The following is a 16,297-nucleotide window of genomic DNA, read 5'->3' as shown; positions in this document are numbered from 1 at the left end:
ATCTTTATTTATCTGATAGGCTTTTGGTATGATCTTTGGAATACTTTTCAAAACAGTTATGTTCTGAATGACTAATATGTCCTGCTTGCATTCTCATGATTTCCTCCTTCTGTAACATTTTCTGTGAAGACGTAGCATTTTGTCAGTTAGGAGCACTAAGACTGTACCATGTATTTCTTAAAACTGGAATTTTTATCTTACATCTTGTATCTCCAGTATTGCTTATATTATGAGCCGAAGAAGCATGAAACCTGCTGTTTCGAAATGGAGTCTGACTGAAATGTCAAAAGAAAAACACCTTGTTACAAGACAGTGAGAGAAACATCTGAGATAAAATTTGCTAATTTTATCCTAGAACACTCTTCACAGTGGAGTAGAATATCTACTCTGAATAGATCAGTTTTTAGGCACAACAGCATATGTGCCTGACTTAATAAGGTATTTCTGTTTCCTGTTATATGTATCTGCTATGTATTGAAAGGAGAGAACCATCTCAGTATCTTTAAGTAGAGTGGGCTGTATTCAGTATTCAAACAATATAGAATTTCACCCGAAGAAATTTCTTTCTGGAAAAAAAAAAATCACTGAAATTTGCTTGCTTTATCAGTTTACTATTGATTCATGCTCCTCAGAAGAAACTGCTTGCTTAATGTCCCTGTGGTCTCCATTTTAGCACAGTCACATAATTCATATTTGCAACATTGTGATTTGATGGTGCCTAGGATCCAAGTTTTCTTGTTTAACCTTATGCTATTTTATATGGTATTTAGGATAATATTTGAATGATAATAATTTAGTTTAAACATGTTAGCATGATGATCCTACCACTCATGTAATAGTTCTGTTATGGAGAATTTTTTGTGCAAATGCTGTGCCTTCTGCCATTATTGCTCTTTCACTCCCCCGTTTTAGAATCCAGTATTTTATGTTTCTGTTTTTGAATAAATGGTCTACTAAAAGCAAAATAGGTTTCAGTAAATTCTCTTCTTGTGACCTGAATTCTAATAATGGGAATCTTCAAGAAAAGAGTCTTCATTATTAGCAAGTAATTATTCTAAACTGTTCCAAATACTTGTATATCCTTCAATTATGCCATAATTTCATTAATAGTGGAAAAAAACATGAACAGAAAACAATTACTTTTATATTTAATACATCTATTACAATGTTGCTTAGCTTTTCTTTTCTATTTCTTTTTCTTTGTAGGCTTATGATGAAGAAATGTATGGCAGCAAATATCAGTGGATTATTCCAGGGTGGTATGAAAACCTTTGGTGGGAATCCTGGATTAATTCCTCACAATGTCTCAGCAAAAATCTTCTTGCAGCCATGGAAGGTTATATTGGAGTGGATTTTGAGCCTCTCAGCTCAAAAATGATAAAGACCATATCAGGAAGGGTTAGTATTTTTCCTCTAACTGTTTTATTATACAATCAGTTGTCTCACCACTGTCTTGACATAGCAAAGCACTGCGGAAGAAGTTGAAGCTAAAGGGTTCTTCTACAAAGAGATCTGGCAGTCATCATAGTAAGTCTCATCTTTCCACTGGTTTGCAATTTTTAAACATTTAGAAACCAATTCCGATTCTCTACAGGGTAAGGAAGCAGTAAAGTCCCTTGCCTCAAATCTGTCTTCTTCCCCCTGTATGAACATTACAGTTAAATGTACAGTAAAGCTTGAATTATAGTCTGCGGTATCATATGCTGTGTCATGTCAAGTTAAATAACTGAGCAAAGAAATGGAAAACTTTTCTGTTTAAACCTAGTCCAAATTCATTGGTGGTTTTTGCTTCTCAGAACTATGGAGCGGGGCCTTATTTTAAATATGTGGTATTTCCATAAAGTATGTAACATTTTATCACAGAACAAATTCATGCAAACTCTGGCCAGTGAATAAACATGCCTGCTTCCACTGCTTTTCATCTTCTTTTCATCTGTCTTTAATGCCCTGGTGAGTGAGCACAAAAGTCAACTTTACGAAAAGGCAACTCATCATAAGATAGCACACCATAAAGAGCATAGAAAACTAGATAATTCCATGCTAAGCAAATAGTTGCTCAAATAAATGTTATTTGATTTGCATTATCCTATAAAGTGTAGTCAGACCACTAAATTGCAGGGATACAGAGTTATTCTCTGTTCTGGTATTATGGCTCACCAATACACTGGTAGATTTGGTTGAACTGAAGTCTTTTCTACAGAAGCAAAATAAAGCGAGTTGTCCATGCATAGAAGTGGAACAACTGCTTTTCAGTCCGTCTTGGAATTTTAATTTCTTTCTTAATTTTTGTTTTGGCGGCCTTTTCTGTATTAGTCATGCGTGTCTCTAAATTGGAGGGTGCAGTTCAAGGTGTAGCTTTGGACACAACTCTGTAAAATGTTAAGTATTGAAATAAAACTAAAGTTTTTCTCCTCTGCAGACTCCACAACAATATGAAAAGGAATACAATGCTAAGCGCGGTGATGGCCAATCCAGCAAATTTCATGGTTATGCCTATGATGGAATATGGGTGATTGCCAAGACCCTGCAGCGGGCAATGAAGTATCTGAATGCCACCAACAAGCACCAAAAAATTGAAGATTTTAACTACACAAATCACAAACTTGGCAAAATTTTTCTGGATGCTATGAATGAAACCAACTTCTTTGGAGTAACAGTAAGTCCTAAACAGATACTTGTGGGGTGGGAGGAGGCTTGTGATTTTATGTCAGTAGCTGAAGTAAGCATTAAATTTTAAATACTCTTGAAAAAGAAACACAGTTGTGTATTTCTTAGATCTTCAGAGCTTCCCCAGTTGTACTTTATCTTAAAATTTAATGTTGTTGTCTTGAGACTCTTGCTCATTACCTGTCTTCTGATGCCAACTGTACGGTTCCTCAGTTATCAGATTTTTAAGCATGAATGTCATCTGAATTAACAATTCAGAATGGTCTCAAGGGAACCACAAGTGTTGCAAGCTGCAGTGACCTTTTAAGTGACTGCTTTAGCAGTTGAGGAGTAGCTGGCATGTCTTCTGAACATACCTCCTATTTCCCTGCATCCTTTATTTTTGGTAATAGGTAATAGTACACTAAAGTCTCCAACTCCAGTGCTGTACATCCTAGATATTCTTACAACATACTTCAGTTGTCATTTAGGTTTATTTATAATTTGCATTTTTTCATAGTCAAGTGCAAAGCACGTTGACTATGACTTAAGAAGAACTGGTCACATATAGTAATAACCTCATTATGTTTTCAGTTGCACCGTTGCAAATTCATAGTAAATTTTCCTTTATTGACAGTGCTTCTAGGTTTTAGCAGAGCAAAACGGGCAATAGGAGTGTGGCCCTAAAACTTCTTAATTACTTAATTGTATTTGAGGCAATGTCAGTCAGAAGTTAGTGGCACCTATGTGTTCAGAAGTCTGTAGTGCTGTACTGCTTCACCAAGAGAGAGGAGCAGACTCCATTTCAGGGAGAATGGTCTTCACAGTTTCCAATAGCAGCAAACAAGGAACCTACTTGATCAAGCTTGACTAATCAGCGTACTTGGGCTGCAACATGGCTAGATAAGGAAACCAGAGTTTTGAGGAAATGTGTATTTCAGCCGTGCACAGAGGGAGTGCTTTTAGGCACCTCTTTGCAGCAAGAGCATGCAGAAAGTTGCCAATCATTTGTGCCACTGTGCAGTAGCTTGTCAGATTCTGTTCCCGTGATAATTTAAATTTTCTTGGATACCAGTTAACCTCAAAACACGTTGGAGTAGCAGAACTGAGGTTGTCATATATGTCATAAATTGGTTCAAGGAGGAAATGCCTACATATAGACATCAACAATGAGTGCAGGCTCAACTTTTTGGTGTCTTTGTTTATTGCTGAAGAAGCTTATGTTTTGTATCATAGTACAATTGAAACTAATTTAGGATTTAGCGAAAAACAATCATGCAGCAAGACAATACTAGAATCTAGTTGCCTGTACAATATAAATTTTCCTTTCTTTTTATATTGAATTTGACTGAAGGTTTCAGTAAAAGAATTGGGTATCCCATTGCACCCGTACTAGGACTGGATCTGTGATGAAACTTTCAGTCAGTAGCAGCTATGAACCAGACTCTGCAGGGAATCAGATGCTTGTCCTCAGTTATTCCTAGTACAGTATCTCTCGCTGTGGTTGAAATTGTATATTGCTATGTAGTTCCTTCTTTTTTCTTTCCTCATTTTAGTCTTTTTGCCTGCTGTTTAGTCTTGACAGCCGATTGTGGTAAAATTGATAGATTTCATTAGCACTGCTTAATTGCCCTTCAATGCTTCCCCAAAGAAAAAAATCCCCAAACCTGTAAGATGAAGAAGGCGCTTTTATATTAGTTTCAGAGACACCAGAAAAACCTCAGCTATGAACTGCATCCCTTCAGGGAGGGAATGAATCAAAGTTTCACCAACCATATTCAGCCGTAGCCATGTTTACTTACTTTATTCCTTCAGGTATAATGGTTTTTAAAGAAATTACTGCACAATTATTCACTGCATTTAGTGCTTCTCTGAGGCACTTTGTAAAACGTTTCACTTTAAGATTGGTCTACCAAGTCATTGTGACAATGCAGAGCCCAAATTTGGTATTTCCAAGGATCATGCTTCTTGTTCCTATAATACGTTCACAAAAACATTTTGATCAAAAAGATATGGAGAGAAGAAAATCTATAGCAGCTACACTTTCTTAGGATATGATTAGAACAAACAATAATTGAGTTTTTCCAGACAGTATGAAAAAGAAGAGTTTTATAGCAGATATTAAAATTTTGCATTGACATGTTCAGAAAGTTGAAGGAACAGATTGATTCTTACCAGAAATATTTTTAAACTTCTTATTCTTCAGTCTAATAAACTGCTGTCATTTGTGACCTAATTTAAAACTTTCACTGGAACATAAGTTTTAGGTCTTGGAGTGCCAAATCTCATTTTAATATTTTTTTTTCCAGAAAAGGTATTTTAGTATAAAATTTTTACAATTTATTTTTAAAAACTTATTCTAAACAGGAAAAGGACATTTATTTATTCTACAGTATCTATGCCAAATATAAAATGAGTTTCTGAAAACAGAAGAAATAAAAGGAAGGACTTAATCTTATCAATATTCAAAACCTCATCCAATGATATAGTAAAACATGTTGTTAATTATTGGGTAAGAGGATAAGGTAGACAGGCTGTAGACAAGAATCTAAAAATGCAAAATCTATTAAGAAGAGGCATCTTTCTTTATGCTTTCTGTGAATATGATATCAGAAACATTGTCATGTCATAAATAATAAATCCCTTTACCCAATTTTAATTTTCTTTGAAATTATTTATAGTAAACCACAAAAAATATAATCACTGCTGAGTGGTGTTTTTTGTGGAATTTTTAAAACAATTTTGAAAAGATTTGCTGGGGGTGGTGTGGTAGTTCCTCATTACACAGAATGTCATTCTTGCCATTTTCTGTTCTTTTTCCTGATTTTCTTTTTTTTCTAGGCAACAACATTTAGAAAACAGTTTAGGCTATGGTCCAAAGTCTTGACAGGACTAATCCTCTTTTTGTGCGTCAGAAATTCAGTACATAGATGTTACTTATTCTAATTCTATGCTCAGAAATCTATTGGAAAGAAAATTATAGCTATTCCTTAAACATTCATGAAAGTTCTGCTCTTTTTCTGGAATTTTTTTTCTCTTAGCAAAATGATTCCTTCTGTTATTTTTCCTTTGTGCTTATCTGACTTATAGTCATGTTGATTACCATGTAATTTTCACATGTATTTTGAATACAGAGCAAGGAAACATATAATTGGTGTTTTATCAGAAAACACTAATAAATATGGTTATCTGCTATACTTTTTCAAAGGTAAAATGGATACTGTTTTACAGGTACAAAAGGAATTTGTGATGAGAAATGGAGTATGAATAAATGAAAGACCTGCAGGGATGTTCCTACAGTTTTGTTAATCTGAATGTCCCAATTCTGCAGCCAGATCCCCTGATGCTGGCTGTTTTCAAATCAAGTTAGGCATTGTACGGTTAGGATGGTCCATCTGCAATGACCAGCTTTCAGGAGAGGAGTCCTTTTGATTTGAGACTAGCTTGACTTTCATGGTTTACATTTTTCTAATTCCTTGCTTATCGGAGCACTTACTTATTTTTTAATGGGAAAGTTATTGAAACAAAAAAAATCTCTTAAAGGATTTTTTCCACTTTTCTTAATCCAGATAAAGCCAGTTTTGTAAACTGAATGCAACCCTGCCACCCTAATGGTTTATAAACTGCCAGATGCCTGTTTCCTTGCTAAGTATATCCCTCTTCTGAAATAGTACACAGTCTTTCTGATAGCTTAAGTGCCAGAAAATGAAAGATAAGAAAAGAATTGCATTTTATTTTGACACAGTTTAGATGTCTGAGTAGTCCCCTTATGTAGTCAGTAGAGACACTGGAAGTAATTTAGAGTTGGAGAATCTACTGAGGTCTCTGTTGAAGTGTTACTACTTTGAATCAGTAATAAAGTGATGGGAAACAAAATATATGTCTGGGACATCTATATATCCGCATTTCAATTACACAGCAGTTTACAGTATACTACCTATAACATGCCCGTCATGTATGTGTGAAAGCCAAAGGAAAAGAAAACTCTTAAATTTATTTTGTGTAATACTACCATAGTAGTACTTGTAGGCTTGACAATTAGTGAAGAATTAGTGCTGTCTTCTCATGATACTGAGGCATATTTAGTGCATACTGAATCAAAATCCATCTAGAGAACAGAAGGATTTTGTTTTAATAATTTTTTCCTTTTTTTTTTCTTTTTGGAAAGACCATGGATGGTTACACAGTACCTTACAACTACAGCAATATTTATATTTGTTACCAAAAAATATTGGTTATACTTGGAAAGATATTAAATACCACATTTGTTCTCAGTATGCTGAAAGTTTGTATTGATTCCATGGGATAGTCAAGTGGTGGGAAAAATACAATGCACATTCGAGATAATTTTTAATTTATTTTTTATGCAAAACATTACATTATTTTTAAAAATTCTTTCCTCCAATTTTCTAATCACTTCACCTTTGTCACTGACGTCATGTCATGAATGTTAACATTTTCCCTGGTTTATGCCTGAAGTCCTGTAACTGTTGCAGTAGGGTATTCTGCTGCTTGAGTTTATTGCTATTATCTGTGATTATAAATCAGGCTTCAGGATTGTTAATTTATTTTGCATCCGTATGGCCTTCTATTATTTGTGTGTAATGGAAAAAGAATTACAGTGGAGGAGAGAGAAAATTAAATACAGTGTTGTCTTTCCTTTTATAACAGCCAGACTCTACCACAGTATGATAAAATTCCATCACAGTAGCTGCTGCACAATTGAAACCACAGCCATGAAATAGCTTTCAAGTCTGTCCCTGGCATCCTGCATTTGAATGGATCCAGTCATGTTTCATAACTGGAAAAATGCTTATTGATATGAAGTTCATTTTGTATTTTGATGCTGATTATTTCTGAAGATTGATTTTAGCAGCTTACCTCTTACCACTTTCCAGGCTTCAGTAGCCACTGAGCTGTACAGGAATATCAGAAATACAGGATGTGTTAGCATCAGAATAGGAACAGGGAGAAAGTATTTATTTCATGCCATCCTGGAAAAATAACATACTCTAAAACCGTTAGATTAAGGATTACATTGGTCTATGGGAGAGAATCAGATGGAATTAGTGTGGACTTCAGCAGAATAAACTTATGCTTAATATGGAGGTCTAACAGACATTTCTGTGGAGGCATTGATCAGTGCAGTTAATTTTGCATGAACAGTTCTGAATTAAGCCTTAAGAGCTATTTATACCTGGAGTCAAATTTTCTTTGGTGGCATGGTTGAGGTAGGGCAGATAGTAAAAAAGTATTGGGGGGAGGGCAGAAATTTTAATCAGGTAACTTCTTGTTAATCTAGAATAGTGCTTTAAAAGTAAATTTAATTTTATAAAAGCTGGGGGGGGAGGAAGGGGAGAGTAGGTTTAGTGTGCAGTGGAATACCTAACACTAAGTTTTCTGTTCCTGATATCTGTTCCTGAGAAATATTTTTGAGTGTTCCATCGAATTTGACTTGGTCTTCATTTTGAGCATTTGAAACTTCACATTTGGCCATTATCCATAATTGGGTGATTTGACGGAGTTCGATAAGCTAGCAAAATGCATAGTCAGGAAACTATATGTATGTATACCTGTATGCACACACATGTATGCGCTCATGACCCCACATGACTGTTGGCAGATCTTGGTTTTTTCCACCCCTGACCCCCAAGTTATGAATGTGAACTACTCTGAACTTAATGCCTTGTGTTTCCTTTTGATTTTGCAGGACTTGCTTCCTGTTACAGGGTTTCTTGTGTAGCACAAGAAAGAAAAATACGTGGGGTCTGGTTGTGTGCAAGACTTCCTACATCTCTTTTTGATTTTCCTGAACCTTGAATCTGAGCTTCCCCCAGTGGAGATAAACATGGTGAATCTCTTGCTTCCTTACTCCCTCCTGACTTCCAGTGCATTATCCAACTCAGATGAGCAACTGAGAGCAGTACAGTGGGTTGATGAAATAATTTGCTCTCTATGTGGCCAGTTCATTTAGGAGACTCCTCAAAATAGAGAGCTGCTAAAGTAATCTATCAGCAAGTTTGCATATGGTCATAAACAATGTTCGCTCATTAGGAAAATTCAGTGCAAATGTTTTCATCTGCCAACAATGTAAAACTGCATATAGAAGGAAATCCCAACTTTTTAAAGTGAGAACTGACATTAACTGCGGCATTTTGAGATTAGTCCTCAAGCTAATCAGCAGCTGAAACTTTAATAGATAAAGTAGGTGGCAAATAAAAAAGACTTTAGTCTGAATTTGTAGAACGCTTCTTACTGCATCTGTCATTCTAATAGATGGATATTTGATGAAAATAAATGAACAACATACATTTACAGAAAAGCAAGAGAAACGCTAAGATCTGGCTAACATCTCTTAGTTTCCTCTGCTCTATATTTAATTTTGTCTGTATCTAGACAGTGTTTAACATAATACATAATATGCCCTAGAAGCTGTTTTGTTGCTACTTTGAGTACAAAGAGTGGAAATCCCTAAAAATAATATAGAAACAAAGCTCTAGCGAAGGTGATTGCATTGTCTAAGTGGTGGTGCAGGTTTGTGCTTCATGGGGTAGTTCTCCTTCAAGCTTCTGAACAAACAAAGCACTTTTCAGTAGTTCCACCACCCTGGTTTTTCTGAAGTGTTATTTGTTTGTAGCTACCTGCTTCCAATCCACCTTTGTTTTATCTTTTTTGGTTTTGTTTTCTCTTTTCTTTTTCTTTCCTGTGTTCTTAGAATTTGAATGATGAAAGACTAAAGAAAAAATAGAATTTACAAAATTTGGAATCTCTGTCCTGCTCCAGATCAGCAGTTAAGCTGGGAAAGGGTATCAGTGGTTTTTAAATAGAGTTTTCAAGACAGTTTTTAACTCTGCCAGTAGGATGGCCTTTTGTGTTCTATTTAGACAAAAGTACTAGGAAGGTAAGGTTTTCCTTTGCCACTCCTCCAGCATGTAGTAGAAAAAGAAGGAAAAATGTTATGTACCTTCTTTCATTGCAATAACACCCTGTGCCTCACTTCACCAAGTTCTTTTTGGCAATAGATAGGAAATGTAGTTTATGTGACTGTTGAAAAAGGGCGGTAGGATAAAATCTTACAGACATTTGTGAAGAAGACCCTCTTGCAGCAAGTGTACCAATGAAATATCATCTCTGAAAAAGAATAGAAAATCTGGAGTAGCTCCATCCACCTACACCATGGTGGTCATCAAAACATGTCAGTATTTTATGATCAAAGGTAGATGACACATCAGTGTGGATCTCTGGTGATGATCCCATATCAGCAAGAGAATATGCACAACATGTCTCTGCTCTCCATATACAAGCCTGTGGAAAAAAGTTAAGGATTTGCAATACATTCTATAAAAATTGTTTTAACAGAGTCTCTCCTGGAATTATAATCTGAAATGGAAAAAGTGGTGCAAGGTGTGTGGTATTGACAATGTCACAAATTTCTAATTTTCAGTTTGTGAAATTTAGCCATTTCTGTCACTGAAACTGCATCTGTAACCTCCCAAGGAAGGACTAGAGCATTGCTGTTAAGGGAGCTGCAGAAGGAAAGTGAAGCGTGATGGAGAAGGGCTTTAATTGCCCTAGGACCTGATGCTGTTCTTGGTAGCTGTGGTAGCGCACAATGTATCAATTAATATAGTACTCTAGCAAACAACTGTATTGGGTGCTATGAATACATAGCGCAGGTTAAAATTATTTCAAGCCCCTTTCAAATATTGTTGTCTGTAAAGGAAGACTGCTTCTTCCTCAAGAGAGAAATGTCTTGAGTTCAGAGGGGACAGATGAAGAGTCAGTTGCTTCTGGGTTCTGGATGGGGAGACCTTGGGAGAGGAATTAAATCTGTAGCTACATCCCTGCTCCCCCCCCCCCCCCCCCTTTTTTTGAAAAACAATGAGACTGAAAAGGAAGACTGCAGGAAAAGGTGTATTTAGGAGAATATAATGGGAAAGGAAAAGACCTCCTGGAAGGCCTTCGTGTAATCTGCATCCCTGAGCAGTTCTGAGTTTCCAGTCTCCAGTGCCTCTTGCTCTTGTTCTGTTTTTTTTTAAAATTGCATAGATTAATGAACATCTTCTCACCTGACTGCGCTTTTCTTGAAACTGATTTTACTGTCCTTGTTGAAGAGCAGATCACTAGCTGGTTATATTAATTCCATAGAAATATGTCCAGATATAGATATGTAGGCATGAGTCATGTATTTACTAGATGGGCCATATAGGTGTTTACTAGATGGAGCGTGATGGTCCTAAAGAGCCAGCTAGGCTCTTTTATGGTTACCTGGCAGATGGTATGTGAGTCGAACAAGTAGAGGCTGGTACGAGCACAGCTGAACCATGCTTCTAGGTGAGTTTTTGCAGATGATGCAATGACTTATAGGCAAAATCCTATGAATTCCAGACATTCCAGAGTAACAGTCGTATAGTTATTCCTGCATTTGGTGTCACTAAGAGAAGAAAAAAAGATGTATGGCAAATTTAGGGATGCTACTGCTTCTGTCTGCTATGTCTCCATTTGAAATGACAAAGCAAAGGCATCTTCCATGGATACTTCCAAGCTCTCAGCTGCCCAGTATCTTGGGGATGAAATTCACCAAACGTAGTACAACCATCGGTTGCAGCACGTTCTCTCTGTATGCACAGTGGTCGGAGCATCAAGATTAGTTATCCTGCATCAGCCTAGGCTGCAAACTCTTTCCTCAGACCTACCCCAGATTTATTTCCCTTCCCTCCTAGAAGAGAGCACTGCAGAAGCACTTGAGTTCGTTTAAAGTTCAAGACGTGAATGACTTTCAGTCATGACTCTTGAGTTAAAAACCACTATGATTTTAGAGATAGCATATTTTAGAAATAGTATAAAACTGAATTCCTGAGTGCTTGAGGGTATTACAGTTCTTGTTTTATTTTCCATGGGAACAGATGTTAGCCCTGCTGCCTTGGGATCATTCCAGCTCTGGTAATTCTGTTCTGTGTACCTAAAACTCTCACTGAGATTTCAGACAGATGAGGAAGTTATTATTTACTAGCTTTACACTGGGACTCTTCTGGGACAATAAATACCATAAAGATGCAAAATTTTAGTATTATTCTTCTCACTTCTTTTATTAGACATTGCATTTTATTATTATTTCACTGCACAGGCAAGGTATAGTAAGATTTTACTGCTTTGATTCTGTTCCTGTTTCAATCAGTGGCAAATCTCTTTTAACTTCATCAGGAGCAGGAGGTCCTTACCTAGCAAAGTGCTTTAATAAATAATTTGTGGATATAACTCAAAATGTTATTCTAAAATCCATTTTGCTCACCGAAAATTTGGAATAAACTTTTTCTGAAATGCTTTCTAGAATTAATGAATAAATTTTAAGAGTGCTGATCAGTTGTAGTGCTGTAAGTTAGTAATGAATGATTAGGCACAAGAGCTTGTTCAAGCACATTTGGAGAATGCCTCTAGATAGTGTACTATGTGGAATTACATGACTCAGATGTCAAATAACTGTGAGTGATTAAAATAATGTGGTAGAGTGTAGCAATTTAAAAAGTAACATCTAGTGATGCCTGTAAAAGGGTGCAACTTCTAACGCAGATCATGTAAATCAAAGAAAAGCTGAATATTTTAGTGATCGGTTGTGCTCATTATATATATTCTTTTGGCACAGCAGCATAATTCTTAACTGAATATCAGATATTCAGGAATATGAAATATGGAAAAAAAAGGAGAAATCTCAGAGAGTGTACAGATAATATTATGAAGACTGAAACAATAGGAAGTGTGAAAATTATAAGAATTTGTTTTCTTCTGTTCTTTGAAGAGCTGTTATCATACTTAAATCTTCTCAACATCTGCTTTGCTTTGTGCTAAGTTTGGAGCATTTAGAGAATGACTAAAGCACATAGATGATAAATATATTTCTAAATATGACAAAATCTTAAAGCAGGTTCATTTAGGAAAAAAATTGTGAAGTATAAAGTTAGTTATAACCTGCTTATTTTTATCCTTTACATCACTGATTTGGATACACTAAGAAAATAAATAAAAGAAGTGCATTTTTATGATAATTTTTGTACCACATTTACAAGTATCTATTGATTTAGGATAATTGGAGTACTTCTCTCCATTGCTGAATAGTAGCATGGCAAACTTTAATTTATGTTCTGTTTTCACCTAGGTTATCCCATCAGTGGGAAATTTCAAAAAGCTTTTAAAAGGAGTTGCCTTTGTCTTCACTGAAAGTGACCCACATTGATGTTACAAGAATTAGAATTTAGCCTGATGGGAATTTCTGTGTGCACCTAAGAGCAAAATTTTCCCTTGGGGAGTATTTTGCAATGTGACATTTTTACTTTCTGGCCAGCAAAAAAGAAATTAAACTTTTAAAACTGTATTTTAACTCGCTATTCACACTGCAGTACTTCTGAGATTTTGGCTTCACCAATTAACATATTCTCTGCTTTTGTTAATCTTTATGACAGCTAGAGGCAAAAATATTCCTTAACTTGAATATAGCATTTCGCTGAGTGTGAATCCACCGGTAATGTTAAAAATGGTGTTATTAGCTGACTTAGCCTGGAAATGCTCCGAGGCTGTCAGGTCTGATGTTCAATGGATTATATTTTCATACATCACTGCTCCTCTTTTCTGGCAGTCATGATTTCTATGATGAACTAGTTTTCTTCCTTGGAGAGGTGTTCCAGTTGCAAATAGGATTGTTGGAGCCTGCAAGCATTTTAGGGAAACACAGGAAAATTGAAGTATTATAATGGCATTTATTGTAGACAAATGCATAGTACATTTTCAAATAGTTTTCTAGTATTTTTGGAATCGACTTTTAGAACTTCTGTATTTGTTACCTTCTGCACTTTTCCGCACCATCTTCTCATAGCAAGTTGTTTCCTCAGCTGTTGCTGGTGATGAGGATGGTTCTAGCCTGTGCTAGAACAATGTTAAGATAGTATTTTTTTTTAAGATTTCATAACACAACAAAGATCTTGCACTTCAGTAGAGTATATGGTACTATAGGACTTCTGCCTTGGAGTTCTTCATATGAATATACTTGCGGAAGGTGAGGAGGCAGAAAGTTCAGCAAGGCCCTTGCTGGAGCCCCTTCTGTCTAGGACATCATGTTCCTAGAACATCATGTTCATCTCATGTTTGCTGAGTCCCAGCTTCAGAGCTGTCATGGCAAAACAGGTAGTGGCCAAAGGCACCACTTTGAAAAAAGTAGGCTGTTTTTTTTTTTTTTTTTTTCCTCTGACCATCTCATTTCAACAATTTGTAAGTATTTCTGTTCTATAAGTTTTAGAAAAATAATCCCAGGATTCTGCCTTCTACATTATCTCGCACTTTATATCTGGTTTGTAGTGACAGCTGTGGTTGTCAGCATATGAACCCAAAACACTGGACAGGCAGCAGGCTGTCCTCTCATTTTGATAAAAACAATTTAATCAAATCTAGGACCCATCATGCTTGACTTGTTGAATCTTTCTGTGTGACAATAATTTTCCCAGTTTTGCAATTTGTAATGACCTCAAATGCACCAAAATTATAACCATGCCTACTAACCACTGTCAGGAATCAGATTATTCTTTCAGAGCATGGCCTAAAAAGAAGTTCACACGCCTCTGTTGTTAATACTTTTAACACTATCTATATTTCTATATATCCAGCCTCCAACATCTAGCCAAAGCTTCGTGAAACCTTATTGTCTCTCCTAACAAGTCTTTCTGCCTCTCATCCAAGAATTTGTTGGACTGCTTTGACAATGTTAAACGTTGTGGATGTGACTAAAATAAGCAAAGCTGTACCCAGCTCTCTCACTTATGTGTGATCAAGCCTTTTTGGTTGAGTGACCCTTCACTCTGAGCATAACCTGCACAGTTTCTGTCATGCCACTCATGTAGTATCAGTAGGTGTAATAACAGGTAATTTAGATGAAAACAGCCCAGCTCTAACCAAACTGACATAACTTAAACCCAAAGAGTGAACTTACAGCTAAACAATATCATAGATCATGTAAATAAAGCTGTCCAGGGCTGACATCGCTACATAGGACACTCCATGTGCTGCATGGTGACATGTAAAATTCTGAATGTCACCATAATACTGACTAACTGAAGAATTTTCCAGAGTAAATCAACACAAATCAAGAGATTATAGAGAAAAATTTGAGGGAAGAGTTGTATATATACTGTATTTCAAAATCAGCAAAAACTAAAGTGGTTTTCCATTTATGATGGCTTGATGTATGTTTTTTTTGTCAAAATCTATTATCAGTAGGCATAAATTACCTATATTGGAGCCAACCCTTTAATTGGAAAACTTTGAAAAAATACAGTTATGGATTATTTCATACCTTGTAAATTCTACACCTTTTCTACCTTGCAAATTGTGCCCCAAAAACTCCTGGTGAAATTCTTCTGCCTGAGCAATTTCAGTTCTGCCTCATTCATTCTAGCTGCTGAATTAGACAGTGGTTCAGTTGTGTTTGATCATGTAGTTAGAATGATGTTGTGCATAAGCATTCATCATTATGAGTGCTGCAAAATACACAGAGCTAAAAACCGCAGCTAGAGACTGCAAAGAATATTGTCCCAGGAGTGAGAGACAGCAGCAGACAGCCTGGCAGTTTTCCCTCCCTCCCTCAGCCACCCTCAGTGAAGGACAGGGTCCTGCTCCACGCAGCAGAGAAAATAGCTTGTTGAATTCTTTGGGGAGTCTCAGGAACTGAAGGTCCTGCTTCATTTGGCTTTCCAATCCTGTGTGCCACTGCTTGACTTGCTTTTTGATGCAGTGTGGTGGTGGTGCTGCATCTGCCTGGTGACTGGGGCTACAGCCTCAGCGTGTTCCTGTTGAGCTACTTTGGTTAAAATGTTCTTTTGGGGGTTAAAATGGTCTTCAGGAGTTACAAAGGGGAGAAGTTACAGTGATCAGAAGTGCATGTCTCAGCTGAATGTGAATTCTGTGAGATGGAGGTAAACTTCTGCAGCTTGGAGGCTCTCGTTCTGCTGAACTCAGATGTTTGCTGCATACCAGAGAAACATGTTAGCATCTCAAAAGAGGCTGCAATGATATTTTCTAATTGGAAGTGTTAGACTTTCTTAACATTGAGTTTTCTAAAATTGCAGTCACATCTCAGAAATTTTGTTTTATTAGTGCTTTTGTTGTGAATGAACCTGAAGCATGGCATTTGAGAGCCAAAATATCTATCTTGCCAGTTAATTTCCTTTTTTTTTTTCCTGAATGAAAACCTTTTCCTGGTATCTGGGTACACAATTTCCTCTCCATTTTGACATTTTCATTGATGTAGAAGCAAGGCAAAAGTTTAAAAAAAGCAATTATGACACCACAAAATTTGATAGGGGGTTAAAAGTATAAATTGCCTTGGGTGAGAATACATAGATCAGTTAAATTGCATCTAGAAATAAATCAGTCAAGCTACATGAACAGCTGAGGAATAATTGTTTGCTGGTCCCTTTAGATGAGTGCGAAACAAACCAAGACAGCATTAAATACTGGATAACATACTGGTCATTGCGAGTTGTGTGTACACCTCAGCAGCATCACAAAGCCATTGTAAGGACCTTTCCCTTGTAAACTTTGAAGTTGTTTATTGATCTGTGAATTTTTGTGTGATTTTAAAGCTACTTGTTTTAATGGGATTTATCCT

At 36.3% G+C, this 16,297-nt stretch overlaps 1 protein-coding gene across 1 annotated transcript in view; it reads left to right on the top strand.

The window, feature by feature from the left end:
- The window catches only part of GABBR2 (gamma-aminobutyric acid type B receptor subunit 2), a 486,116-nt gene that overhangs the window by 236,058 nt on the left and 233,761 nt on the right, over positions 1-16,297 (top strand). The window contains exons 7-8 of the mRNA XM_074146426.1: positions 1,207-1,398; positions 2,420-2,656. Of these exons, the coding sequence (XP_074002527.1) occupies positions 1,207-1,398; positions 2,420-2,656 (429 nt within the window). The remainder of the gene's footprint in view (positions 1-1,206; positions 1,399-2,419; positions 2,657-16,297) is intronic.

This window comes from Numenius arquata, chromosome 4, assembly GCF_964106895.1.
Source record: "Numenius arquata chromosome 4, bNumArq3.hap1.1, whole genome shotgun sequence".
Lineage (NCBI taxonomy): Eukaryota > Metazoa > Chordata > Aves > Charadriiformes > Scolopacidae > Numenius > Numenius arquata.
The sequence above is the reverse complement of the archived record's forward strand: the minus strand, read 5'-3'. Positions and strand labels throughout refer to the sequence as shown.